We start from the raw sequence: 27,760 nt of genomic DNA, 5'->3' as shown, positions 1-27,760 counted from the left end.
CATCCTTGCGGGGCTTAAAAAAAAAACTTAACCTCACCAGCCCCATCCCCATAGATTCTCATTTGGTCTGGAAGCTGTTTTGTTTTGTTTTTTTAATCCCCCACCGAGGGACTCAGGTCCTGAGCCAGGGTTGAGAACCCGTGAACACTAGAACCAAAAAACAAACACCATGACAAATTGGATGTAGGTTGGATGTGAGAGGAGGAGGAAGAGTGCGGATGCTCCCCCCAGTTTCTGATTTGGGGGACTCTTGAGAACGGGGGTTCTCAGCAGGGGGGTTCAGAGAAGGGGGCTCAGGAGAAAGAGGTGGAACTTAGTTTGGGCCAGGTGGCAGACAGGGTGCCCATATGATGTCTGGGTGGGTTTGTCCAGAAGATGTTTGTACCCTTGAGTTTATAACTGCCTCACGACTCCAGCTGCCGCCTCCACGCTGCAGCCTCTCAAGTCCCCAGCTCTAGTCCAGCCCTCTTTCCGGAGCTGTGACTGCCACTTAGAGAGGGTTGGCGGATCCCCAAGGGAGCTGGGGCCCTAACCATTCAGGGCTTTGGCCTAGATGTGGTTGAAGTTGCAGGGGGCAACAAAGGCATAAACCGTCAGATTCTCACAAACGGAAGCAAGGATCAGAACAAATGAAGATCCTTCCCTTGAGCCCCAAATCCAACCAAGTAAACAGGGTGGGGAAGGGCTTGGGGGCTTTCCTTGGCAGGAAGAACTATAACATCACTTCTGTGATTCCCTGGCTGCATTAACAGAGGTAGACTATGTAGAAAGAGGGAGGTGATGGGTCAGCTCTTTGGCACTGCTCAGGCCACAATCAGCAGCAGGTTCAGTTTATATCTTCTACTGCGGGAGAAGACAGAGGCTGAGTGGAACAAGTCTGGGGCAGGGGCTGCAACTTAAGGCCTCTGGAAAGGATCTGAAGGGGAGGGAATGGTCAACTTGAGAAGAAAAACCCAGGAACGATATGGATGCTACCTTCAGATCTCTGGCAGGGCCAGCCCAGGGAGAGGGCACCAACAGGTTCTTTACGGCCTGGGGCCAAACCACAGGAAAGGGAAGGACTTTCTAACAATTGGGGCTGCTCCAGATAGGCAGAAGTGCCCGAGAGAGCTGGTGTGCTCTCCATCCCCGGAGGTGTGAAAGCTGCGGCTAGATGCTGCGGCCAAGGTGCCTTTTCAGGTCCCTTAGGGCTTGAGAGTGTGTGCCTGTGGCTCCAGTAGGGATGTGAATAGGGTGTGGGGAACCAGAGGAGCAAGATACCCACCCCAGGGAGCTGGGGAAGACTTCCGAAGGGGGTGGCATCTAAGGACGAGGGGAATGTCAGCTCCATGGAATTGGCACTGCCGGCAGAGGGAGCCACATGGGGACAGCAGGGAGGACAGTGGGTAGATTATAGGGGCAGGGAGATGGTTGTAGGTTATAGGCGGAGTGTGGTGAGATCAGATTTCCGGCTGGGGCAGTGAGATGAAGAGGGGCGTGAGAGTGAAAAGGTCCTGAGGAGGAAGAAGAAGTAGCACTTGGTAAGGAAGGGTGCCCTTGGAGCATCCCCTCAGAGCCACAGCTGTTTGACCCAGGCTGTGAGGTCAGGCCCTAAACCCTCCAATTGATAGAGAGCATGGAGGAGGGTGTGGCATCTCTCCCGCCACCACCCTTCTGTTGGAGAAGCTACTCAAGTCCAGCCTCTGTGCAGGGAGGCTGTGCGGGTAGCAGGTCAGAACTGGCTGGATGCCTGGAAAAGATAAGTCCATTTCACAGATGGGCAAGCTGAGGCCCAAAGGGAGGCATCAGCCCCGGGGTCCCTGGCAGTGACTCTCATCTCCAGTGACTCCGGCGCCCTTGTCTTTGGCTCTAGCGGGTCATCACTCCGGAAGGGAAGGGAGCTGGAAAATTCTCCTTCTGCCTCTTCCCATCCATCCCTATCCTTCTCTGGGCACCAGAAGGACAGAGAAGCCAGGCTGCTGAATGGCAGGAACTCCTGGGGCCACTTCCCAAGCTGGCAGGCTGCCGGGGAGGGGGCCCTGGGGTTCTCCAGGCTGCACCCTGCCTCGGTGTCCCTAGGGAGTGCTCCTCCTGCTTGGCTTGGTTCCTGGGCCTCAAAGTATGGAAATGGCTCCTAGATTCTCTGTGGCTAAGGGTGGGCTTGGTGGGGGATGGGGGCCACCTGGCGGCAGCCACAGGCACTTGTGGGAGCGAGGATTTATTTTAGCTGCTGGGGGAGGAGGTGTGATCTCTTGAGGAGGGGGGCCGCCTCCATAAAGCTCCCAACCAACCCCCTCTCTTGGTTGGTCCCACTTTGGTGGGGTAGTGGGACCCCGAGAGCCCCAGGGCCACAGCCCTTTACAGAACATGCTGGGCTTCCCCATCCATTCTCAGCCCGCGTCCCCCAGCATGGCATCACTGTCCCCATTTCATAGAGGAGCAAACAGACCCGGAGGGGAAGACCCTCAGCCAGTCAGTGTCTGTGCTGGGCCCAGAACTCAGCCCCTTCCCCAGCCGGCGGGGGCCCAGCCTCCCCGGTCCCTCAGCCTCCCCGGCCCCTCAGCCTCTGCCTGCCTCCATCCTCGCAAGAGAGCATCAGGGTGAGGGCTAGTGCCTCCTCCTGTGGGGCGCTGAGAAATGAGGAGGCATGACCCAGCCCGAGAACCCAGGTGACCATTCCTGCCCTGAGCATCTGGGCCTTGCTGTGGAGAGGGACCTTGGCCTTGCCAGCAGAGTGGGCTGACCATGGCTGATTCCAGGTGTGGGGGACAGTAATGAGAGTGGCCAGCATGCTGGGAAGTCAGAGGTGTAATCACCCCCACCTCCTGATGGGCTGGCTTTTGTACGGCTGCCCCTGGGGCCGCGGGGTGAGGCCTGCACCTGCAGCTGAGGCAGGCCCCGGGCCAAGTGGCAACGTGACTGGCCTCTTGTGCCTGCCGGACCCAACTCTGGACCTGGAAGGAAAGAGGATCAATGTCAAGACTAACAAGGAGGGAGAGTTCCCCGAGGTCTGAGGGAGCAAGCCTGGCGGATCAGAGGCCCCTCACAGGCAGGAGCTCTCAAGCCGGCCTGGGTGCTGTGGGGATGGCCCATATCGGAGCCATCCCACCTTTTGGCAGGGACGTGTTCGTGGTGCCCAGGCCTCCCCCTGCATGGCCCTCCCCTGAGGGGGAGCTTGGAACTCAGGGCCAGCTTGGGAACGCCAGGCAACCTGTCTCAGGCATGGTGTGAGCTGGGGCCAGTGGCCGGGGGACTAAGCCCTGAGGTTTTCTTGCCTAGCCTGCGGCAGGGCCTCCCCAGCAGCACCCTAGGGTGAGGGGTGTGCTCGGAGGACCCCAGTCCTGTGGGGGAGGGGAGGCAGCTGAGCAGGGGAAGGAGTGCCTGGCACGGAGGTGGATACTTGGCCCTGTCACCAACTTGATAGGCAAGGCCTCTCTCCATGATCATGCTGGGTCCCCAGGGATCCTCCTCACTGCGGCTGGGAGCTGAGGGCGCAGCCAGGCCTTGTCCCTGCCAAGGGCCCTGGAGCTGCAGCCTGCGGGCCTGCTGTATGTAGATGCTGGGCAGTTTGGGTGTCCCAGGTCCAGTGGGGCCCAGTGGTCCTAGCACAGGTCTGCTCATGTGTGCACACCCCTGTGCAGGCCAAGGACAGCGATGATGATGACGATGTCACTGTCACCGTGGACCGAGACCGCTTCATGGATGAGTTCTTCGAACAGGTGAGAGCAGCACACCTGCCTCTCCCCAAACACTGGCAGACCCAGGATGGCCACGTCTCAACTCTGAGGCAGCCAGGGCTCTTACACACCTGCGCCTGTCTCAGCAGCCCACAGGCGCCAGTTAATGAGCCCACTGAGGCTCAGAGGGGAGCAAAGTTTGGGATGGCCCATTCCTCCCTACTCCTACCCCAGTCTAGAAGGATCCTTGGAGCAGCCCCACCCCCCCTCACCTACCCCCTGAAGCCTGGCCCAGTCTGGCCCTGAGCCCTGACCTCCAGCCCTACTCTGGGCAAGCCCTGGGCCCAAGAAGCCCCCTCCCTGGATTTTGCCCCCAGACCACCTGGCCTTGGTCCACAGGTGGAGGAGATCCGTGGCTTCATTGACAAGATCTCAGAGAACGTGGAGGAGGTGAAGCGGAAGCACAGCGCCATCCTGGCCTCCCCCAACCCTGATGAGAGTGAGTGTGTAGGTGTGAGGAGCCCCACAGGCCTCCAGGAGGGCGCTGCTGCGGGGAGGGACGCCCTTCATTGCTGGTCGGCTGAGGGCTGCCTGCGCCTGGCCAGGCTGGGGAGGGCTCCATGGGAAGCCTCAGGAAACAGCTGTCCCAGGCCCGGGGTGGGGGTGGGGTCAGTGCCCAGTACCACCTACCGGATGCCTGGTGAGAAGGGCGGGGTCAGGCGCCGGACCCGCCCTCCCCAGGTGAGCTGGCTGTTTTCTAAGGCGGCGCGGCTGGCCAGCCGGCTGTAGCCCTGGGATTCTGGGAGGGAGCAAGGAGGGAGGCAGCGGCCTCTGATCAATAGAGGGCCTCTCAGCCCAGCCTCTCCCTTTCCCTCGCCTCCCCAGGGGAGCAGATGGCAGCTCTGAGGCATCAGCGCTGTGGGAGGGCAAGCCGGCCAAGCAGGCAGAGTTTCCGGAAAAAGCTGGCAGCCCTGGCACTTGGCCATTGGTACCCCAGAGCCGGGCATTCTCAGGGCTCCAGGAAGTGACCTCTCTCCCTCTGCACAGGGAGGCTGTGTGTGTCTGCGTTTCACTGTCTCCAGACGGGTCCCACTGACCTGGCTGTCACGATTCCCGTGGAGGTGTTGATTACTACTACACTAACATGGGCCAGGCTGACGGCATGCAGGCCCGTGACCCCCTCCCATAGAGGGGGCTCACCCTCAGCCCTGGGGAGGCAGTGACGGGCTGGGGCCCAGGTCAGCCACCTGGACTCATCAGATTGGGTGTGTGCACTGCCTGCCTGTTCTTGCGGCTTGCTCACCTCCTCTCTCCCTTCTCCAGCTCCTTTGGAAGGCGCCAGCCTATGGGGCCCCAGGACAAAGCACGGGGGAGGGTCCGGCTGCTGCCCAGGTGTTCATGGGAAAGGACCTATGGCCCATAGCCCACCACCCAGGCACCCAAAGCTTGATTTTGTTCTCAACTCCAGCACTGCCTCCCTATCCATGGCCTCTCAGCCCCAGGCCCACAGGCATCCTCAAGCACCCAGAATAAATCTCTCCACGGCCCCAAAGTGTGCTTGAACTTGAGGCCAGTGCCAGACCCTTTGAAGGCAGAGTGAGTCAGCTGGGAGCCGGGGAGACTAGCCCAGGAAGAAGTGGGAAGGAAAGAGGGACACCCCAGAGCAGGGCGTACATCCAGTGCAGCTGCTGTGTCGTCGTGCTTTGCCCCTTTCCCTAGAGGTTTGTCTGGGACGGCAGTATGTGATGTGGTTTGTCTGTGGGCCCGTGTGTATCCGGGTCAGCGCGTGTCCCTGGTGGGTCACTCCTGGTGAGGTGCAGGAGGGGGCTGACTGTGGGGCGAGACTATAAAGAGCTGGGAGTTGGCCTCTCACCTGCTGGAAGGTGGGGCAGGCAGGGGACAGAACTGCCCAACTCCCCCAGCCTTGGCTGCCTTGTGCCACCTTCATCAGACAGCACTAGTGACCAGTTTAGAATTGCCACCCATGAGCTGGGCAGTCAGGACCCGGCTGACGGTCACTGACATGGGCTAACAGGCACTCCCCAAGGGGAGGGGGCTCCCCATTAAGGGTTCTAGGGCAGAGGCGGAGCAGAGCTGAGGGGGCATCACAAAGAAAGTTGGCAGTGAGTGGGGGGCTTTCCTGGGCCAAGGCTTGCTCTGCCTCCTCTGGGGGCTGCCATCCAGGCTGGGCTATTCTGGGTCTGAGCAAAAGAGGCTGTGACGTCAGAGCAGCTGGTAACCGAGTTTGCCTTTGTTCCTACGAACAAGGCCTCTTCCCCCGCTCCTGGAAGCCCCCCACTCCACCTCGTTCACATTCCACTTGGGAAGTGGCCCTCCCACTTGATCAGCCACTGTAAATGCCCCTCCCGAGTCCCCTATGGGAGAAGCCCCAACCCCAGAAGCAAGCACAGGGTGGATGAGAAAGGCTCCAGCCAGGAGCTCAGTCCTGGTTTCTCCAGGGGGTGGAGCCATGGGGGGCTGCCCTGAGGCTGGGCTCCACCCAGCACCCCAGAGGGAAGCAGCCATCTTGCCCCACTTTGCCAGCCAACCCCTCGCAGGGAGCAGGGCTAGCTGGGCACCTCCATGGCCTCTGCCAGCTTTCCAGAGATGGTTCCAGTTGGAACAAGGGCCAGAAACTACGCCACAGCCCTCCCCCAGCTTCACCCCCTCATAGCCCCGCTCCATGCTACCTCTAGAGCTGACTGTACCCCAGGGGCCCACCTCTTTGAAGCTCTTCTCACAGCCCCCACCCGGCCGGGTGCCTCCAGCCCCCATCCACCTACCGGGCACTCAGCAGTTGGCCTTCACTGAGCTCAGCACCTGGGGAGGGGGACTTTGTGAAGAGAACAGGGTCTGCCCCGCCCAGGGTGCTTGATGGGGGCTGGCTTCTGCCTCCTTGGCCCCTGGCCCGCATCAGCCCATCAGCTGGATGTCCACCCCCAGAGCCACCAGGTAGCGCTAGGTGAGCCCGCACCTCCACCTTCGACTCAGGCAAGTTATCAAGTAAACGTTCCCCAGTGCCACCTTCAGCATCACCAGCTGCTCCACAATTACTTCTGCCTTAAATTTAGCCCCATCTGTTATCGGCAGGGGGTTGGGGGGAGCCGGCGAAGGCAGAAGGGAGGCTCCTTGGAAGACACACGAGAAGGGGTGAGGCTGCAGCTGGTGTGGCCCCGGCCCGGGATTGGAGGGGCAGGCGGACTCTTAGCCAGGGGACAAGGGGAGACCCAGGGTCTGCCCAGAGCCCCCTCGGGCCTGAGCCTGAAGATCAGGCATGGGGGAGCCCAGGGTGTCTACCCGCCACCCCTTCTACCTCCCCAGAAACCAAGGAAGAGCTGGAGGAACTCATGTCTGACATAAAGAAGACAGCAAACAAAGTTCGCTCCAAATTGAAGAGTGAGTCTGGGCTCCAGGCCTTGTCTGGGATGTGGGGGCACTCCAGGCCTGCTTCCCCCACACAGCCCATGGAATTTCACTGGCTCTGAGGGGTACTTTGGGTCTTTCTTTCCTCACGCGCCGTTTACTTAGCAGCTACCTGGCAAGGCCTGTTTGTGCCAGGCTCTGGGCTGGGCCTTGGGACACATGCCTGAGGCTCCGTCCAGGGAGTGTTCCACTCTGGACACTGTCAGCTAAAGAGAGTTAAAGGAGTGGCCAGCAGTGCCTGGTCCCACACAGGAGCCCCCACACGCTCACGTGAGCACAGGCATGCATGCCCCGGAAAGCACAGGCCTAGGGGTCCCGTGCCCTGTGGTTGTGGCCACCTAGCCCTGCCCACCCCCCGACCCCCTCCACGGCATGCCCCACTCCTCGCTCCATGCACAGCCTTCCTGAGCGGGAGAGAGACAGGGTGGGCCTGAGCCACCAGGCCTAGCACATAGTAGGTGTACACATACAGATACACAGCTTGGTGTGTGCCTGAGGCCTCACAGGTGTGTCTGTGCATATGCACGCACCCCCACACACATCATGCCTGGAAGAGCCCTTGTTGGCCCCGCCTCCATCAGTGCCTGGAGCTCTCTCTTGCTCTGCTTCCTGTGTGACCCCACTCAACAGACAAGACACGTCCCCCCAGGGGAGGGTCCTGAGCCAGATCCTGGGTGTGTGGGTGGCGAGGCAGCGGTGAATGGGGCAGGTTATCAGCAGCTGGCTGTTCCCCAGGCATCGAGCAGAGCATCGAGCAGGAGGAAGGCCTGAGCCGCTCATCCGCTGACCTGAGGATCCGAAAGACACAGGTGTGGGCGGGACCTCTGGGGTGGGCAGCCAGGCACCTGAGGCTCTGGGGCCCGGTGGGGTGGGCCTAACACCTGCACCCCCATCTTGGGCCCCCAGCACTCCACACTGTCCCGGAAGTTTGTGGAGGTGATGTCAGAGTACAACACCACGCAGACTGACTACCGCGAGCGCTGCAAGGGCCGCATCCAGAGGCAGCTGGAGATCAGTAAGCTGAGGGGGTGGGGCCAAGGGGCGGGGCCGGGCAGCCGCTGACCACCCTGGGGAAGGCCGGGCTCAGCGTGACCCCTGCTCACAGCCGGCCGGACCACGACCAGCGAGGAGCTGGAGGACATGCTGGAGAGTGGGAACCCCGCCATCTTTGCCTCCGGGGTGAGTGTGGACCCCTCCCCCTGGGGACCCTGGTGTGTGTGCAGAGCGCCGGATCTGGGCAGTCTTTGGACACAGCCACCTGTGTGGCAGGTTTTAGAGAAGAGAAGGCCGAGTCCCAGAGAGGCTTAGGGACCAGGCAGAGGTCACACAAATGTTAGGGGCAAAGGGGGAATTAAGACCTGTCTCCCGGTTCCTCCCAGTCGGGTCCGCTCCCTAGCTACCCCTGCTCATTTGCCACCGGCTAGGGGCTCCTCCCACCAGCCTCAGGACCTTTTACCCCTCTTGGAGGACACGGTGCCCTTGGCCTCTCTACATGCACGTGAAGCTCCATGTTCTACCCGGCAGGGGGGCTTCCTGAAGGAGGTGGCACACAGGTAGGGGAGGCAGCTTGGGCGTGTGGTTCTAGGAGGGGGTGTCGGCTACATTCAGTATGGGAGGAAGAACAGGAGGAGAGGGGATGGGAGAGAGGCCGAAAGGCCGTTCAAGGCCTGGGCCCCTCGGGGCAACTACCACTCAGCTGTTACTATGCATGGGCACAGGTGGGGAGGGTTAGCCCCGTGTTACAGGTAGGAAATCTACAGGTAGGAAATCAGGTCTCAGAGAAGTTAGGTAACAGCTAGTAAGCGCCAAGCAGAAAGTGGGGGGAGAGCTGCGGCTGAGGAAGAAGCCTCAGGCTCTGCTGTCAGAACGTGCTGCTCAGGCCACGGCCCATCCCGGTGGCCTGCTTCCACCCTCGGCCTCTTGCTGTCCCAGTCCCCACCCCCGCTCCCTTCAGCCGGTCCCTGGGTCCCAGCCCACTGCTCCCACCCTCTAGATCATCATGGACTCCAGCATCTCCAAGCAGGCCCTGAGCGAGATCGAGACGCGCCACAGTGAGATCATCAAGCTGGAGAGCAGCATCCGGGAGCTGCACGACATGTTCACGGACATGGCCCTGCTCGTGGAGAGCCAGGTGAGCGCCCGGGGCCCCACCGTCCCCCCCAAGCCCCCAGCAGCACCCAGGGCTGCACGACACGTTCATGGACATGGCCCTGCTCGTGGAGAGCCAGGTGAGCGCCCGGGGCCCCACCGTCGCCCCCCAGCCCCCAGCAGCACCCAGGGCGGCACTAACCCTACCCTCTCTGCCCGCCACGCTGCCCTGCCCGGGAGGGACCAAGTCTTCAGGTAACTAACCACGTGCCGTTGAAACTGCCCTCAGGGTCCTGCCCACCTGAAGGATCCTCTCTGCATGGCTCTGCTTGGCCTTCCAAGACCCCAGGCCCTGCATGGCCCTACCCACCTTCACCCAGCCTTGTCCTGTCTTGTTCACCAGCTGTGTGTCATGTGGGCAGTGTGGATGGGCACTTTTCTAGGAGCCGGAGGTATAGCCGTGACCAGGACAGCTGAGGGCCTGCTCCCTGAGAGCTAATGTCTGTTGGGCAAAAGGGCAGCATAAGTAAATGATGAATGGCATATTCTCCAGTTGTGCCAGACGTTAGGAGGCGACGTGACAGAGCAGCGGTTCTCAAACTTTAAAGTGTTCCAGGGCCACCAGGAGGGCTTGTTATACGTTCCCCTATTCTGGTCCCCGTTCCCAGACATCGGTAGGTGGGGTGGGAGTTCATAAATTTGCATGTCTCACAAGCTCAAGGGTGATGCCGATGCTACTAGTCCAAGGGCCACACTTGGAGTGACGGAGTCACTGCAGTGGCCACTTTGGACGGGGTGGTCAGAGAAGGCCTCTCTGAGGAGGCGGCATTTGAGCTCCGAAGACTTCCCAGGGGAAGAGTGAAGCAGTTGGCCCAGGCAGAGGGACCAGCAGCACCACAGTCCTGAGACCAGCAAGAGCCTGACTTATGTGAGGAGCAGAAAGGAGATCCGGGCGGCTAGAGCACAGGGAGAGCTGGAGATGACAGAGGTGGAGTCTTGGCAGGCGGTGCTGGGCTGCTGGAGTCTCTTCTAGACTGGAGGGTCTTAAGTGTGGGAGTGGCATGGCCCGAGTTAGGAAGCAGGGAGGCCTTGAGGAGGCTGCTGCTTCCACTGGGGCGAGAGACCATGGTGCTGTGGACGCCAGTGGGAGCAGTGGGCTTGGAGAGAGCGGCCAGCCCTCAACACGCTGCTGCTGGGAGTCCTGGGCATTGTCATGGTCGAGTGGCCTCCGGGGGCTTCCTGGGACCAGACTGCAGGGCCCACGAGGCCTGTGGGACTGGGCAGGGGGATCTTAAAGGTTGAAGACCAAAGCCTGTCAGGGCTGGACGGAACCATCGTGCCTGGGGAGGATGGAGTGGGGGGCTCACCGTCGTCACTCTGGCCAGACTCCAGCCCACCCACTCCCGCCCCTGCCTTCCTCTGCCCTGTGCTGTCCTCTGCCCAACCCTGGGGTCAGGGCCCCTTCTGAGCGTCCTCTGCATGGTCCCCGCCCCCCTGGCTGAGGCTGCATTTCAGGGAGCTGCACAGGGTGCCGGGGTGCCTGGCAGGGGCGAAGGGCACAGGTGAGAAGCTCTGCCCCATCCCCCTCACACTCCCCTTTTCTCTAACCTCAGGCTGCTTTCCCGAAATCCTGCCCTGGGCCCCCTCGTAACCCTGAGGGGGGCCCTCTGGAGCTCGGGTGCCCCTGGCCCTGCAGGGAGAGATGATTGACAGGATTGAGTACAACGTGGAACATTCGGTGGACTACGTGGAAAGGGCTGTGTCTGACACCAAGAAGGCCGTCAAGTACCAGAGCAAGGCTCGCCGGGTCAGTAGCCCCAACCCTGCCCGAGCCCACGTCCTCACGCATGCACGGAGCCCCCGGACCATCACAACCCCCTCCGCGCTCTGTCTGCACCCTCCCTCAGCTCTGACCAGAGCCGCTGGTGCCCAGTTAAAACCCCACCCAGACATGTTCCAGGTCCTCACTTTCTCCCTCATTCAATCCCCCAGACTCTCCAACCCTCATCCCTCCCCAGAGCCCCTCCCCAGCCGCCCCACAGCCTCCCTCCTGGCCCCAGTTCCACGCTGAGGTCTCTCCTCGCCTCCCTGTGCAGAAGAAGATCATGATCATCATCTGCTGTGTGGTCCTGGGCATCATCATCGCCTCCACCTTCGGAGGCATCTTCGGGTAGAGACCACCCCACCGCCACTGCGCTCTGGATGGCCCACCCCGGGAGGCCGCCTGGCTGCTGCCACCTTCTGGCTCGGGCCCTCTCCTCCCCACCCCACACCGCTTTCTCTGCACAGGGCCCCCGTTCCCACCCTGCCCTGAGCCGTCGTGTGCATGATCCTTGTGACAGTGTGCGTCTGTACAGAGGAGGCAGAGGGGAGCCAGGCTGGGGAACAGCCAGCCCGGTGGGGATGGGCCGGCAAGGGACAGACTCAGGCCCTGGCCCAGGCCGCTCCCCTTATAGACAGGGCTGCCTGGGGTAGTCAGCTATGCTCCCCTCCCCCAGCCTTCAGTAATTCCACTCCAGCCTGGGGTCTGCCCTCTCCTGGGATCAAGGCTCTCTGGACCCCAACCTTGCCTCCTACTGACCAGCCCATCTGCCCCATCCTGTGTCCTCTCCAGCTGTCCCCATAAGCCAAGCCCCCTGAGGGCTGGGGACCAGCTGGCCACATGGTGCTGCTTTTCAGGTTCGGGGAAGGGTGGCCCTGAGAGACAGCCCAGCTCTAAGCCTCTAACAGCCAATTCACTGCCAGGGAGGCTCAGGGTGCCGTGGCCGGCTAAGGCTTCTGGCTTCTGGCCGTGTCAAGACCAGGCTTCCTCCCCTGCCTCGGGGCAGAGTCCAACAGGTCTTCAGCTGCCTCAGCCTCCCTTCCCACATTCCTACAGCCCCAGGAGCAACCCCTTTGGGCTACGCCTGACCCCAGGTAATATTCTGGAAGAGGCTGACTGGTGCCTGGTCTCCAGCCACCCTCGGAGCTAGGGAGGCAGAGCGGGCCCCGGTCAGGCCTCTGCACTGGTAAAGCCCACGGCCCGGGCCAGCCACTCTCCCTGGCAGGCCCTAGTCGGGTCCTCAAGCCATTGTGTGTTGCATGTTTGGGACAGTGGTCCCTGCTCTCTTGCGCTCGGGAAGTCAGCATCCCTTCAGGCGCCCGCAATTTCGTCCTGCCCTTGCTGCCCCCCACTGACGTGCCACGTGGGTGTCAGGTGTCTGGGATGCAGTGTTCAGCAGCCAGCCAGGGAGGGGCACCTCCCTCCTCCCCACTGTCTCGGGACTTCTCAAGTCTGAGATGTGCCCCCACCCAAAACCCGTCGCCCGTTGACAGGCAAGGAGCATGCATGCGAGCGCATGCAGCAGGGGCCGGGGCCAGGTCTGAGCCCCGCCTTCCCTCGGCTTTGCTCCTGCCCAGTGACTGTGACCGCTGTCCGTGTTGCCTTCTTGAACAGCGACTCCCCTCCCCCTCCTCCACCCCTTCACCAAAGGTCTTGGTACAACCAGCTGCCCATTTTGTGAAATTTTTATGTAGAATAAACATTTGTACCTGTACCATGCCTCTGCTCTAGACTTCTTAGTGTCACGGCCTTAGGACTGGGGCTGATCCTACGTGGCACCACGGGGCTCAGAGACCAAGGATCCCAGCCGCCTCCCTTGGCCTTCACCTTCCAGACCCTCTGGCCCCTCCACCCCAGCCTGAACATCTCTCCACTCCTGCCTAACACCTGACGCCTATTCTGTACTGTGGGCCCAGATCGACCCCCTCTTCCCACTTTTCCCGGAGTCACAAGCCACCACTGGATCCCCGCTCATCACCCTGCTAGACAGTCTCCCCACCCGGGTCCAAACCTGTCCTTCTGACCACTAGTGATTGGAGAGAAGACAGGCCCCAGAGGCAACCAAGTGCTGGACTGGTCAGCTGATGCGGCGGCTCGGGGTTAAAGTCAGCCCAGGCCGCTGGGCTGGATAGTGCCTTCAGACCAAAGGGAAACCAGACTGGGCAGAGGCCTCAGGCCAGTGGGTACCACGGATACCTTTCATTTCATCCTGCCCATGCTTCCCAACTTTGCCTGGTGTTGTTATATATAATATAGTCTCATCTAAGTCACATATAAGCAGCCCTAAATTAATCTACCTTGTTCCTTGCAGGTTAAAAGAATGCTTTCATACATTAAGTTCTTTAAACCCTAACTGATAACCTGAGAATCAAGCCCCCACCAATAGAGGAACTTCAGAAATCTGTTTAGGATCACAGAGCTGGAAAATGCCAGAGCCGGAGTTCCACAGAAAGTGGTTTACTGCTTTTAGAACAAAATAGGATGCTCTCAGAACTTTTTTTAGTGAAGAAAATACTTTTAGAACTTTAAACCTTTTTAGAACTTTCCTAGAGCACTATTCTTGTCAGCTGATAAAGTAGGCACTTTAATACGCAGAAAACCCTCCAGAAGCAAGTGCCTGGGCTGGATGGCTCAGCTCACAACTGTGCGGTTCCGGAGCTGTCCCGCTGGACGCGGCCGCTTGCTCAGAAGCGGGGCTTACGCTTGCGGCCGGTGTACTGAGTGTCAGGTCGGACCTCCCTGTGTGAAGAAGTAACAGGGGCGGGAAGAACAGAACCATCTCAGGAAAAACAACAAGACCCCCTGGGACCCCTGAGGCAGGTGAGCCCCCGGGCCCTGGGTGGCCAGAACCCCCCCACCCCCCCACCCCACCCTGCACTCACTTGCCCTGCCGCCGGCGGCGCTCCTTCTTCTCCAGCACCCACTCTCGGCTCTTCCTCACCACTCCCCGCCTCGCCATCCTGTACGGGACCCTGTGCAGGAGACACAACTGTGAGCAGGTCCTGTGAGCAGGACAGAGTGGCCTGGCTGGCACCCAGGTTAATCCCAGCAAGTAAGTGTGGTGAGCTTCCCTGGAGCCAGGTGGCCTCAGATGCCCCTTCCACAACAGAAGCCCCCATTCTGGACACCCCCTTCCTGGTGACATCTGCTGGGGCCAGAGCGGTTGTTTAGGAGGAGGCAGGAGACGTGGGGTCCCCCCCTCGCTCGCAGGCATCCACGCGGTTGACCACGTGGTTAGGCATACATACATACCTGCCTGTGGGGCAGGCAGGGGCCAAGCTACTTTTGGGGCTCACAAGAGCCGATCCAAGGAAAGCAGGCCCTAGTCTGGCTGTGAGGCCAGCATGCTTGGTACAGACTAGGTTGGGGCTCCCAGCAACTACAGGTGTCTGAGGTAGGAAAACAAGGCTGCCCCACTCGTGGCAGCCCTGACAATGATCCTCAAGGGGTGATCTTGGCCTCCAGTCCTGGCTGAGGAGAAAAGGGACCTCCCACAGCTCTATGGGAGAGAGGCCCTGAGAACGGGGGAGCCTGGGCCCTCAAACCACATCCCCACCTGGCAGTTGGACTCCAACTGTTTTCAGCGTCGAACACACCACGGAAGCTGCTTGCCCTCTGAGTAACCATTCCCTGAGTACCTGCGTGCACGGCCCGTGGACGTTCTACAGTGGCTGTGAACCAGCCCTGCCCCTGAAGAGTCCACGGCTGGGCTGTGGTAGCGACCGTCCGCACGAGGCAAAGCAAGAGCAGGGAGGCCAGGAGCTGCTAAGGCAGTGATGGGGAAAAGGAGAGGGCCACAGAGATAAGCTGCTTCATGCAGAAGGCGGGCCAGCATTCCAGACAAGAAGCAATACATGAAAATGAGGCACAGGGAAAGGACTGAAGAGGGAGGTTAGGGAGCAGAAGAGCCCTGTTGCCTGGAGTCATTGAGTGTAAGAAGGGGAAGGGTCCAAGTGAGACTCTGAGGGTCAGCTGAAGATTGAGTCGTCCTCGTAAGTGTCCTCCTTGCCTGAGGACCAGTGGAAGCCGGACTGCATGACACACCCTTCCGGCTCCTACTTCTCATCTGTTCTAACCTAATAGTAAAAGTCAGATTAAAAAAAAACACCAACTCAGAATCCCACCTGGCTGGTCCAGTTCATGGAGGTGTGAACACCAACCAGCAAGGAGTGTGCTCTCCCTCCAGGAAGCAGCGAGGCTTTCTACCACAGGAGGAACACAACATGTCCTAGACTCTGGGGTGTGCAGATAGCAGTTCACGAAAGAAAGTTAAGAGGGCCTACAGTGAGGGGGCAGGAGTCTGATGTGCCAGGTGCAAAGCAGGCTGCTGGAGATGCAGGACTAAACAGATGCAGGACTAATCCCCAGGAGTCTCTAAGGAAGGACGAGCTCTGGGGTAGCACAGTGAACAGGGGGCAAGATGTGAGCTGCGGGAGGGACGATGGGAAAGAGTCATCAGGGGAGACAAAGGGAGCAGTGAAGACGGTAAGCGACCCCAACCACAGGTGCCAAGAGGAGAGCGGAGTCCACAGTGCAAATGCCAGAGGGGACGGAGCCTTTGGAGAGAGCAGCTGACGAGTGGTACGGTAGAGGCCGGGTGACGAGGATTACGGAATACATAGGTCAGGCAAAGTTGTTGGGGGGTGGGGGGAAGAAATTAGAGACAAGTCAGGTAAAGGTTTAAAATACTTTTCCTTGATTTACCTATTTATTTACAGTAAGTGGCCTGAATGTGATCAGACAGAAGTGACAGCACCGGGAGAAGCCCGATCAGCCTTACAGGAGACAAAGGCCTCCTCCCACCCTCGTCAAATCCGAGGACTTCAAGAGGAAGAGCCTGTAGGGAAATGAGGTCCGCGCCAGGCACTGTGCTGAGTCCTGTACAGACATGCCCTCGACTCAACTCACTGCCCAAGAGGGTGGCACATCCCCCCCAATTTTAAACACGAGAAATGGATGATCAGGTCCCACAACTTACCTAAGTTTACAGTTAGGACACGTCGTCTGTAGACATTGGCGTGAGGACAAGAGGGAGCCTAAGATAGATGGAGGGGAAGCAGGAAACGGGACCACTCCCTGAGAGCAAGCAATGGGCACCTTAGAGCAGAAACGGCTAGGAGAGCCCCCAAGTCCCCACGGGGAATGGGTGAGGAAGCTAAGGGAGATGACCGCGGAGGGCCAATGGGTCAGAGGGCATCAATCCATGGTGGACAGGAGGACCGCACTCATGATTTTCACCACAGGTGGGCCTTCCTAACTCATCCATTCTCGGCTCATTTTTCCTCTTAAACGTCTTGAGAGTCTGAAAACCTTTCACCCCTACTAATCAGAACTAAGAAACACCTCATTCTTCACTACCTTATAATCAATTGTTCCTTCAACAAATATTGAACACCTTTTGCTAACAAGACACTATTCTGGTTTCAGGGATACAGTGCAAGTCCCCACCAAGTTTTCATTCTAGTTGGGGACAGAAGTAATACGAAGTAAACGAATACTTATGATTTAGAGCAGTGAAAGGAGGTAGGGAAAATAAAGGTAACAAGAACTCAGCTGAAGATACTGAACAGAGAAATGGCAAGATATGATTTACATTTCAAAAAAGTAAAAGAAAAAGGGAAGTCCCCGTCTTGCTGCACAGCAAATGAATTCAAAGAGGCAAAGTCAGAAGTAAGGAGACAAGTGAGGTAGCTTTCAGTAATCTAGGCAGCAAAGACAGAGACCAGGTAGGAGTGGGGAAAAGGGATGGAGTGACTAGATGTAAAATGTAAGGAAACCAGGAAGGGCTGAGAATGGAAAGGATGGAGGGAGGAAGTTCGGGGATGAAGACCAAGAGCTCTGTTTTGTTCCAGAGACCCGTGGAAGTCCAGGTGTGGATATTTAGGAGGGGAGGTGGTTTGGAAAGCAGAGGTGGGATTGAGACCAAGCATAGAAACCTGGAGGTTCTGAACCTGTAGCTGGTGTCTAAGGCAGCAGCACAGAGAGAAAAGGGGTCCAGGGTGGGCCCCAGAGTGGACCGAGAAGGAACAGCCAGTGAGGTTAACAGAAAACCGGGACCGTGGGTGGGAGGCCAAGTGAGGAAAGCGTTAGGGGAGCGATCGGCTGCATCAGCTCCTAATAAGCAGGCAAGTTACAATGAAGGTGGAGAAGGAAAAAAGACTGGGAAGTGACCATGGGTTTGGCGAGACAGCCTGGCGGTGGTCTTGATCAAGAGAGCAATCTGTGGGGCTTCCCTGGTGGCGCAGTGGTTGAGAGTCTGCCTGCCGATGCAGGGGACACGGGTTCGTGCCCAGGTCTGGGAAGATCCCACATGCCGCGGAGCGGCTGGGCCCGTGAGCCATGGCCACTGAGCCTGCGTGTCCGGAGCCTGTGCTCCGCAACGGGAGAGGCCACAACAGTGAGAGGCCCACGTACTGAAAAAAAAGAGAGCAATTTGTGATGAGACAAGCATGAGCCAGAGGAGAGGAGTGAGAATGGCAGAGGAGACAGTGTGAGGAGTTTGGTCATAAAGGGAAGCCGATGAACAGGGTGGACGCCAGGAGCTGTTATGGGGTTAAGGGAGGACCCTTTCTGAAGAAGGGGAAATCGTGCAGGATGTTTGTGTGCTGATGGGGATGACTCAGGAGGGTAAACATGAGGATGCGTGAGAGGAATGAGAGCCACAGGGGCCAAGTGGGGATGGGGTCCGGGATGTAGGTGAAGGAAGCAGCCTTGGGAGGAGGGGACAGCCTGCTGGGTATGGCAAGAGGGCAGGCAGAGAGGAAGGCTGCCCACAGACATCCGGAAGGGCTCCACTAGCTCAGCCGGAGGCAGGTGCAGGCACAGGTCTGAAGGGTTCCCAGGTCCTATTTCCGCCTTGGTGTCTCTGCCACACCGGACCCTGACAGGCTTGGTGAAAGCAGAGAGAAACAGAGGAGTCTTGCTGCTGTGTCTAATGAACCTGGTGGCAGCAACTGCCTGCGCCTTAGGCAGGGCTGAACGACAGCCTTACCTCTCAACCGTGAACGTGGACTCCCTGGCCTCCTCTTCCTCATTATCTTCGTTCTGGGCCTGCAGGAACCAAAGTGCTCTCAGATCACCCTGGAGATCTGTCAACCCACCTGCCCCGCCCCAGAAGGCCTGGCACCCAGGCCTGAGCCCTTCTAACAGGTAGACGGCCCGGACCCAGAAGAAGGGAAGCCAGAAGAGATGGGCCTACAAACTCAAGGTCCCTCACCATTGGTATAAAGGTCGAAGGTCCAGAAAACAAACAGAGGTAGAACCTGAAACAAGAAAGTGCAGAGTGAGGGCTGGGCTCAGAAAGGCTCAGAGAGCAAGACAAGTCCTCCCCCTCCCTGCCACAAACAGATACAGACACAGCCAGGCCTCTTGCCTGCCCGGGGCCCCAGTGACCCAACTCAGCACTGCCCTGGTGCTCACATCAGCGGCCTGTGAGGGCCACACCGCCACCCTCTCTCCTGCAGCACGGGCAGCACCCTGGCTCCCGGCACTCACTTCTTGGCTCTGGCGCTGTTGGGATAGTCCACCAACACACCACCAGTGAAGCCGGCCCTGGTGGCCTGGGTCGTGATCAGCTCCAACTGGGGAGAGAAAAGCGCGCAGTCAGGCAGGGCGGCTGGGGGAGCAGCAGCTTCCCGCCCCCTCCCCTGGCCCCGCTCTGGTCCCAGAATGGACCTTGTCTGGGAGAAGTGAGGGTCTTTATCAGACTATTCCCAGTTCTGAGTCCCTGAAAGCCACGCAGAGAAGGTGCAGCCTAGAACCAGCCGCGGCAGATACCTCCCTCGGGGGATTACAGACCAACCAAGTCCCCCTGATTCTCACTTTCTAGCCCAGGGACCCACCTCCCGACTCAAATCTCAGGAGATGAATGGCCACCAACTGCGAGGCAGACTCATTCATGTTATTAGTCAGGGACAGCTCGCCACTTGTCCGTCAGAGTCGGTACCTCCTACCCCTCACTGCTCATGCGTCACACTCCACAGAACAGACAACTGTTGATGTCCCTCCCCCACCCCCAGTTATTTCTTCGGTTATGGAAATCAGTAATATCAGATGGTTTATCTGTCAAGAGAAGACAGACCCCCCTACCCCGCCCCTCGCCCCAGGTACCCCTCCCTCTTCCTTAGGACATTAGGTCATAAAATGTGCCAGCAGGGGCCACGGGGACCACTCCCAGGAGCTCAGCCCCTCCCTTCCCACCAAGCAGCCTAAGGTTGCTTACTCCATCACCTCCCAACAGCAGGAGGGCAGGTGGGTGAGGAGCAGGATGATGTTTACCTGTTCTGGGTCCCTCCCCCTTCCCTGCACCTCCACTAGCCAAGGGGTTCACCTGCTCTGAGTTCTCAGGGTACAGCTGCAGGACAGCCCGAGCTCCATGGACCTGCAACAGAAACATGGTTATCTTTCAAATATCCCATGGGGTCAGGACCCAGACACTCCTCCTTTCCTTATTCACGAGATATTTATTGAGTTCCCATTATGTGCAAGGTATACTGTTCTCAGGGCTGGGAAACAGCCATGGACAAAAGAGACAGCCTCCGAACTTCTGCAGCTCACATTTTAGTGGGTGAGGTAGCTGATTTACAGTAGTGATTAAGTGCCAAAAAGAAAAATAACTTAGGACAAGGGATGGTGCATGACAGCAACTATCAAGTTTACTTCTGGCTCAAGGAAGGCCTCTCTCTGAGGGACGCTGGAGCAGAGACCGGAATGTAGTAGACGGCTGGGCTATTTAAAATGTCTGAGGGAAGAGCATTTCAGCAGAGAGAAAACCAAACACAAAGGCCCTCAGAACTTCAGGGTTAACCCCAGGACCTGAGAGGAAGAGAAACCATGTAATGCACAAGACGCAGCTATCTGCCAGAACCACCCACTCTAAGAAAGCCAGGGGTGAGGTGAGGGGACTGAGGGGACCAAGAAACACCCGGATCCAAAAAAAAAAAAAAGTGAAAGAACTCACTTTTAGGACTTAGAATCGCAGACTATCATCTAATCCTAGTAAACAGTGGAAATCAACACCATCACTTCTAAAGACAAGACAGGGAATTCCCCAGCAGTCCAGTGCTTAGGACTGAGCGCTTTCATTGCAGGGGCCTGAAGCCGAGTGGTGTGGCCCAAATAAATAAATAAACAAACAAACAAATAAATAAAAGACAAGAAAAAGCTAATAAAGGCTCTCTCAGTGGTAAATAACCACCCTGCTCCCCATCTGAGCACTGGCAGTAGGTGGAAGGCAAGGTGGGAGTTGAAGGATGTGAGCACTCTAGAAGGTGTCCTCTGTGTGGCCTCGAAATGCTGTCCCTGTCCTCCCTCTGTGGCATCCAGGCCCCCAAGCCAACTTCTGACTGGTATTCAGCAGACTGGACACAGGAGTTGTGATCAGTCTCAGATTCTGACATCAGTGTCTTCGCATTTCACTAGAGCGTCAGCCCCCTGAGCTTTCCTTTTTTGGGGGCTGAAGACTTGGACCAAAGTAGCCAACAATGAGGTCCTGCCATCCTGTGTGGTCCCATCTAAATGGCATTCCCACGGGGCACCTCCACTTCATCATGCTATCTGCAGGGCAAGGGAGGGACAGGCAGCCAGCCCAGGTGGGAAGGAGATCTCATACTCACCAGAACAGAGTAAAGAGCAGAAAAGAAGCAGTACAGGCGCTTGGCAGGAATGTCGGACTTCTTGTTAGCACTACAGAGCCACTGCACCGCAGAAATGCTGAAAGAGGAAGGGACCTAGTCAGGAAAGGGAGCGATACGCAAGGTTCGATCTCCAGGCGAAACCCTCCTGCCCCCGACTCTTTGTTGGCACGTGCAGGTCCACTCCAGGTCACTATTCTACAACGCTGGACCAAATAGGGTCTACAGAAGGTGAATGTGAACTTCTCGTGGCCAGTCCAAGGAAACATTTCCTCAACCTTGCTTCTGCACACATCTCAAGTTTAGCATTACTCAGCAGGTCAAGGCTCTCCCTGCCACCTACCCCTTCATTCCCTTCCTCCAATCAAGGGAAATATGCTTTGGACTTACACAAAGCCATTCGCTCTCCTCCTAAATCACTTCCTTCAACTGTACCTGCTAACTGTCTCCACCATCCCCAGATTTAAAGCCTCAAGCAGCTAGTATGTCCTCCTTTCCGACATTCCGCTCCTCACTGCTGTGCACATACTTCTACAGAACCCCAAACCCTGCTGGTGTGTCCAACCGCCTCTCCCAGCTTTTACGTTCCTCCACTACTCTCCTTGGTCAGCACTCATTACCGCCTCCATCGCTTCGACAACCTAACTTATCTCTCCTCTCGTGTCTTCTCTCTTCTTTTAAATAATCCTCCTACAACACAGACCCGATCTCGTCACTCCCCAGCTCCCCATCAACTACTGAGTAAAACCCAAACTTCTCAGGATGGAGTTAAAAGCCTCTAGGAACCGACCCCACACAATCTCATCTTCCGTAGAATTTCTCATTCCTCCCTACACCTATTAGACTCCTTTCCCCACCCACTTATGTGCTTTTGATCACACTGTTCCTTCACTCTGAAACCCTCTCCTTGACTATCCAAATTCCTCCCAACCTCAGGGCCCAGCCCCGGCCCCTCCTGCTTTCCTGTGCTCTTACTTCTCTTCATAACTCTGGTGGGTCCCATGATTCCCTAGTACACACCCCACACTGGGGCTCACGTTTAGTAACTTGGTCCACATCTTATAGCACCTAAAAAACCATGGAGTCTTAAAAACAGGGACCTTTATTTCCACAAACAGCATAGCACCTTGGACAATTTCTTGCAGGTAACAAATGTTGAAAAGAAAAAGCCTGCCATACCACCCCCTCCTCTTAAAAACAAACTAAAAATGACTATTTACTCCTGAAACATACAAGACCAAATTGCTGGCCTTTGGTTTTCTGCAGCTTAGAACATCTCACCTGATCATTACTAAAAAGCAATTGCTATCTTTGAAATGTTTTTTCTCCCCTCCTGTTTTGTTCCCACATGTAAGCTAATCCCATACCCTAAAAAAAACCTTCAAATCCAGATTTGTACTCCTCACCCAGATTCCTACTGTGTATCGCTACAGCTCAATCTATTATCACAGGAGGTCTTCCCCCAGATAATGATTAAACTATGACTTCCTACCCTAGCCCCTACCTCCACCCCACCAACAAAACACTAAACCAAATACTAAACAGAACTTACCACAGAAGACAAAGAACAACTTCACGTTTCTAACTGTAATTTCAGTGTTCTAAGATCTGTTATCAAAGTACTAGGTACACATTCAAAACTTGAACCTGACGCCACAGAAACGACTCCTAAGCCACCGAAGAGACTGGAGCAATTGGGGTCACTCTCCACTACAAAGTCCTTTGAAAAGAAGTCAACAAGATGGCTGCTGGGACCCACAAAATGGTTCCTAGAGGCTCAGAAGACCACCCCCCCCACACACACCCCCACACACAAAGCAGAGAAACTTATACCATGGTGCCTGAACCTGGCAGTGCAAGATAATCACAGGAGTAGTTTTGAAATACAAAATACATATTTGGGGGCCTTGCTCTGACCTTACACATCTGAAAATCCTGGGGGATGTGTATTTTTAAGTATTCTGTGTGATTCTGCTGCACAGCCAGGTTTGGGAAGCACTGGCCTGCAGGACTAAAAGCAGGACCTGAAGACTCTCACCTGATACAACCATCAAAGGTGCCCGGTTTGAAGGGGATGCCCTGACCCATGTCCCCCAGAAGCAGGTCTCCCTCCGTGTCTCGGTCCAGGGCCACATCTACATTGGAGAAGAGTAGGTGAGGAATCAATCTGCATCACTGTTCCATACTCATGCAGGGGAGTCCACTCCAGTGCCAAATAGGACATACTTACCCAGCATGGCAGGGCTGATGTCAATGCCCACCCAGTAGTGCCCCTCATCTGAGAGGTAATCTCCACTCAGGCCAGAACCACAGCTGGAAGACACAATCAAATGGGGACTCAACACTGTGAGTAGCAAAGACATCCCACCACCCACCTGGACTATCTGAAGTGAGCCCCGGGATCTCACCCAATATCCAACAGATAACAAGGTTGACCCTCAGGCAGACAGAGGAGCTCCAACGCTCGCCCAGCCATCTTGGTTTGGACATCAATCATCCGTGAGCTATAAAAAGGCAGAAACACAAGCAAGTGGTAAAGGAGCTCTGGGCTAAAACCTCACCCAGACCAAGAAAAGCCAAAGAAAGAGAAAAAGGAACAATCATCCTGAGGTACCCTTTCCCGGTCAACAAACTGGACTACAACTATTTAAAAGTGACCCCAGAAGTCCATGTAATACAACGTGTTATTTTGTTCTGACACAAATTAAAACTGTAGTAGCTGCAGAGCTAATGCGAAGTTAACAAATCATTCATCTAATGACCAACCATTGGGTATTTTCAACTCTACCAGGCTCTGACATTGTATTAATTAAATACATGTCTTCTAGAAGAATTATCCACTGTAGCTACTCCCATATAGAAGGGTGAAGAAGACACAATAAGAATTATAGCAGTGCTGTCCATGAGAAACATAACGCAAGCCACTTGGGACATTCTAGAAGCTACGTTTAAAAAGAAATTAAATATGTAAAGTTAACTGTAGCAATAGTTAACCCAACATATTCAATATTACACTTTATTTAATCCAGTATACTCAAAACATCATTTCAATACATAACATAAAAAACAATAAAGCATTCTACATTTTCTTCACATGAAGTGTATCAGATTAAATACGTTTCAATAGATGGCTGATGACTACTGGTTACCATATTGAACAGAAGAGGTCTAGAGTGTATCTGGCTTTCCCAAGATCCAGGGAGAGTCACATGTACCAGTTTTCAAAATGCCTAACACAGGGCTCTGCAACTGGAAAAAAGTTTCTATTTGCTACATAATGACAACTGACCAAAGGGTTTTTGCTGACTCTGATAGTCCAATTTGAACAAAAAAGAGAAAAGAGGTATCTGCAGAACTTTCTTACAGAATACTGTATCGGAAAAAAAAGGTTTGGAAGTCCTTGCTCTAGCCGTCATCTGTTAACTAACTTCATAATTGTACAAAAAACTCTCCTCTACGAAATTCAGATACTCTACCAACAGCTGCCCTAAGGATTTACTGAGATAATGTAAACTGCGGCGTACAGTAAGCATTCCATGAATATTATTTCCTTCCCCCCAACAGCACTGATCCCTTACACATCTCCACTGCGTCCTGTTTTATCACATGCTTAAAATAAGCTGTCGTACGAGAGAAAGTAGGCGTGATCCCTCCCATTCTGATGCTAAGGTTACTGAGACCCATTCGAAAGTTTAAAATTGACTCTTCCAGTGTCAAAAGTGGGATCAACTCAGGTCTCTTCCTTCCCCCACCCCCAAATTCTGCGTGCTTTCCAAGCAACCTCCGCAACCAGAGCAACTTGCCGGTTCCCGACCCCTGACGCCTCGCAACATCCAAGCTCCACTTACTTGCGCACGTATTTCCGGGCTTCATTCTTGTCGTAAAACTGCAGGGACGAGAAAAGAAAAAGGGTGGGGAGTCGAGGAAGAAATCAAGACGCGGAGGCCCCAGAAGAGGAGAGGGGTGTCCGCGGAAGACAGGCCTCACCAGCTCCGGAGGCCCGCTGTGCTCGGGTCTCTGCCCACGTGCCGCCATCCCCACGCCTCTGCAACAACACTCGCGCGATTTCTTTCGGGTGTCCGGCTTTTATGTCCTCGGCCTGGCGCCCGCCTCGTAATACGCATGCTCCACCCATCTCCCCGCCTTCTCTTTTACTCGATTGGCTACAAGGGCCGACTGGATGCGAAAAACGCACGCCTCCCATTGGCCAGTTCATCTTGCACCGCCCGCCTGACTCATTCAAGATGGCCGCCCAGCGCGATGTGAGGTGGTCACGGCTATTTCTGTGGAGGTTGTGGCAGGCCCGGGGGGTTCCACAAAACTTGGGATTGGGCCTGGGCCTAAAAGCGAGAACTTATTCCCGGAGCGACGGCCCGTACTCGCGCACGGCGCTCTATGAGCTGCTCGGCGTCCCCTCCACGGCCACGCAGGCGCAGATCAAGGCGGCTTACTACCGGCAGAGCTTCCTTTACCACCCGGACCGCAACGCCGGGAGCGCCGAGGCTGCCGAGCGGTTCACGCGCATCTCCCAGGCCTACGTGGTGCTGGGCAGTACCACCCTGCGTCGCAAGTATGACCGCGGCCTGCTCAGCGACGAGGACCTGCGCGGCCCCGGGGTCCGGCCCTCCAAGACGCCCGCCACCGACCCCGACTCGCTCCGCACCCAGCCGCCTGCCTCTCGGACCCAGGGCCGCGGTCAGGCCTCGTCGGGAGTCAACCGCACCATGTTCGACTTTGACGCCTTCTACCAGGCGCACTACGGCGAGCAGCTGGAGCGCGAGCGGCGCCTGAGGGCCCGGCGCGAGGCCCTTCGCAAGCAGCGGGAGGACCGGGCCAAGAAAGGCTTACGCTGGGACGAGACCCGAGACACGGCTTTATTCGTGGTTCTGCTCACTGTTTTCATCATCATGGGTTTTCGTTTTTAATCGGAGAGCGGAGGGAAGGGGAGCAGCCGCGCCACCGCCCCCCGAACCCCCAAGAAAACGGCCTTTCCTGTCTTCTTGAACCCGTTGCCTCCATTGTCTGCTGTTGTCTACCTCTACTGGGGTCCGAAGGAACTGCTCTCCCCTTTCCCTTCCCCACCCGGCCAGCTTAGCCATTGACCTGCATATCCCTACCCCTCTGGTCCAGAAAAGGAGGCTTTTTGATGCCCAAGAAAAAGGCTCCCAATGAGGAGTCCCGAAAGCCCGAGAGTGAGGGGTTTCCTGGAGGCCCTGGGGTGCCTGCTTCCAGATGTTGTCAATTTCTGGAACACTTGCTGTGGCTTTCCTGTAAAGCTCCGAGCAAGACTCGTCTGCTCCTGCCCCACGTGTGTAGCGTGGGGCTCCTCTGTAACCTTGAAACGTGCAATGTGACCAATTGTGACTGCCAAAAGAAAAACTCTGGGGTGATAAGAAACTTGTCTTTCTGTGAGTTCCCCAAGCCACAGGTGAGACCCAGTGTAGGGTAAGGATGTGATCTGTGGGAACCTGGCCATTCTTTGGTGGTCAGACCCCACTCCGCCTTCTGTTGGTGGTGAGTGTGAGTGGGAAAGAAAGCAAGGTCATGAGAGTAAGGAATGAGCCTTCCTGTTCCCATGCTTATCTAATGTATGACCTCGGAGAGGTTACTCTGTGGGCGTGATGGCAGAGGAGCAAATCGTTTGCTCTCTTTCGGTCTGTCACACTTGATTATCCATGTTCTAATAGGCTCAGTGATTAAAGTATGATGCCAGGGTCTTCCCTGGCGGTCCAGTGGCTAAGACTCCGTGCTTCCACTGCAGGGGGCACAGGTTCAATCCCTGGTTGAAGAACTAAGATCCCACATGGTGCAGCAGCAGGGGGGAAAAAGAAAAAAAAAATATATATATATATACATGCATACATACATATATATATATATAGTGCCAGTAGAGTCAGGTTTGTCCTTGGGACACTGTGCCTGGCGCCTGGTCATCCCTTGACCAGCCAGCCCCATTGCTAACTGTGCAGCTCCTCCCTTCCCAAAAATAGAGCAACGAACTGGGAGTTTTGAGTCACCTGAGTGTGGCCCAGCCTCCTGTTTCGCTGGCAGTGCTTATCGCAGGTCCTACAAGCCAAGTCCTTGAAACATGGCTACTTGAAGCTGTGGGAATTGGGGGAGTTTGAGTAGACCGGACTGTTGAGTGACAGGAGGCACAGGATGGAAGCGCACTTCCTTATTCAGAGCTGGCTGAGGGTTTTTTGGTTGTTCTTTGTTTCCTCTTTTCCTAATTGGTGCAGTGGGTTGTCACTTGGCTAGAGCTGTGGTAATCCAGTTCTCTTAACCGTGAATCACTGCACGTGGGGTGTGGCTTAGCTGTGAGATGGTAGGTACTCAGGTATGTACTGTGGAGCGTAAAGCTGTGGGGTAGGAAAACCTTTGCAGGAGATCTTCTGCAAAGGTAAGGGCCTAAGTAGGTTCTAAACAAAGCCAGAGGTGCTTTGCTATATTAACACCAGTGCCTGCACTCAATCTTTTGTGGCAGTCCTTGGATAAATTGGGAGAAACCCATAGCTAGTGCAACTTGGTCTCTTGGGAACCATTCTGTTTTCTCTAGCCTTGGAGGTTGGGGGCAAACTCTTAGTCGTGGCTTTGCAGTGACCATATGATTCAGTAGTAAAGATTTAAGCCTACTCTGGTTCAGACATGCTGGGCTCATGAAGCCTTGGTTTGGGGGAAAGGGCATATGTACTTTAAAAAAGAACATTTAATGTTACTATGTTTCATATCTGGAAAACAAGAGGGAAAGTCTTTTCAAAACACAAACTACAGGAAGTGAAGCTTAGTAAAAAGTACAGAGGCTGGTGATTTTCAGCCAAGGAGTTGGGGCATAACAGTGTCCTTGGGACAAGATTCTATCAAAGTTTCGATCAAATGGAGTTGGGGTTCTTTTGGGTCTTGTTTGTGAAAGCACTAGTGGTCTGTGATAATCTGGGATCTTTCTCATGGGCTCTTTGACATAGATCTCTCAAGTTCGTTTTCTCTCAGTGAAAATCACAGTGAAGAACATCCCCTTGGGCCCCAGAACATGGAGGTAGACCCAGAAGGTTTGGAGTAGTGGGGTCCAGACTCTGTGAAACTTCTGGAACTTTCCATGCAACTCCAACCAGTGTAGTCAATAAAATTTATTAATCATCCAA

At 56.1% G+C, this 27,760-nt stretch overlaps 3 protein-coding genes and 1 non-coding gene across 5 annotated transcripts; 2 read left to right on the top strand and 2 right to left on the bottom strand.

Annotated features, from left to right (window-relative positions):
* The first annotated feature begins 3,625 nt into the window (after positions 1 to 3,625).
* On the top strand, positions 3,626 to 12,653 carry STX1A (syntaxin 1A). Its single transcript, XM_033840112.2, has 9 exons — positions 3,626 to 3,698; positions 4,056 to 4,155; positions 6,978 to 7,052; positions 7,815 to 7,888; positions 7,986 to 8,094; positions 8,185 to 8,258; positions 9,073 to 9,210; positions 10,864 to 10,974; positions 11,264 to 12,653. The coding sequence occupies exons 1-9, from the start codon at positions 3,678 to 3,680 to the stop codon at positions 11,339 to 11,341; spliced, it is 780 nt and encodes a 259-aa protein (XP_033696003.2). The 5' UTR covers positions 3,626 to 3,677; the 3' UTR covers positions 11,342 to 12,653.
* Positions 12,654 to 13,430: 777 nt separating this feature from the next.
* On the bottom strand, positions 13,431 to 24,729 carry BUD23 (BUD23 rRNA methyltransferase and ribosome maturation factor). Of its 2 annotated transcripts, XM_004310808.4 has the most exons (12): positions 24,609 to 24,729; positions 24,470 to 24,507; positions 23,030 to 23,125; positions 22,852 to 22,934; positions 22,660 to 22,756; positions 20,604 to 20,700; positions 19,319 to 19,369; positions 18,484 to 18,569; positions 18,206 to 18,251; positions 17,981 to 18,039; positions 13,872 to 13,961; positions 13,431 to 13,728 (listed from the first exon to the last, which is right to left on the bottom strand). In XM_004310808.4, the coding sequence occupies exons 1-12, from the start codon at positions 24,654 to 24,656 to the stop codon at positions 13,674 to 13,676; spliced, it is 846 nt and encodes a 281-aa protein (XP_004310856.1). In that variant the 5' UTR covers positions 24,657 to 24,729; the 3' UTR covers positions 13,431 to 13,673. The 2 variants fall into 2 exon arrangements, 1 of the variants encoding a protein (XP_004310856.1); XR_012326024.1 differs by lacking the exon at positions 18,206 to 18,251.
* Positions 14,373 to 14,504, bottom strand: LOC117308377 (small Cajal body-specific RNA 20). The gene has a single exon (XR_004522359.1).
* Positions 24,730 to 24,850: 121 nt separating the features above from the next.
* On the top strand, positions 24,851 to 27,760 carry DNAJC30 (DnaJ heat shock protein family (Hsp40) member C30). Its single transcript, XM_004310807.4, has one exon. It carries the CDS (start codon positions 24,866 to 24,868, stop codon positions 25,544 to 25,546), a length of 681 nt encoding a protein of 226 aa, XP_004310855.1. The 5' UTR covers positions 24,851 to 24,865; the 3' UTR covers positions 25,547 to 27,760.

Source organism: Tursiops truncatus, chromosome 15 (genome assembly GCF_011762595.2).
Source record: "Tursiops truncatus isolate mTurTru1 chromosome 15, mTurTru1.mat.Y, whole genome shotgun sequence".
Classification (NCBI taxonomy): Eukaryota; Metazoa; Chordata; class Mammalia; order Artiodactyla; family Delphinidae; genus Tursiops; species Tursiops truncatus.
Note: the sequence above shows the minus strand (reverse complement) of the source record. Positions and strands in the feature narration are given on the sequence as shown.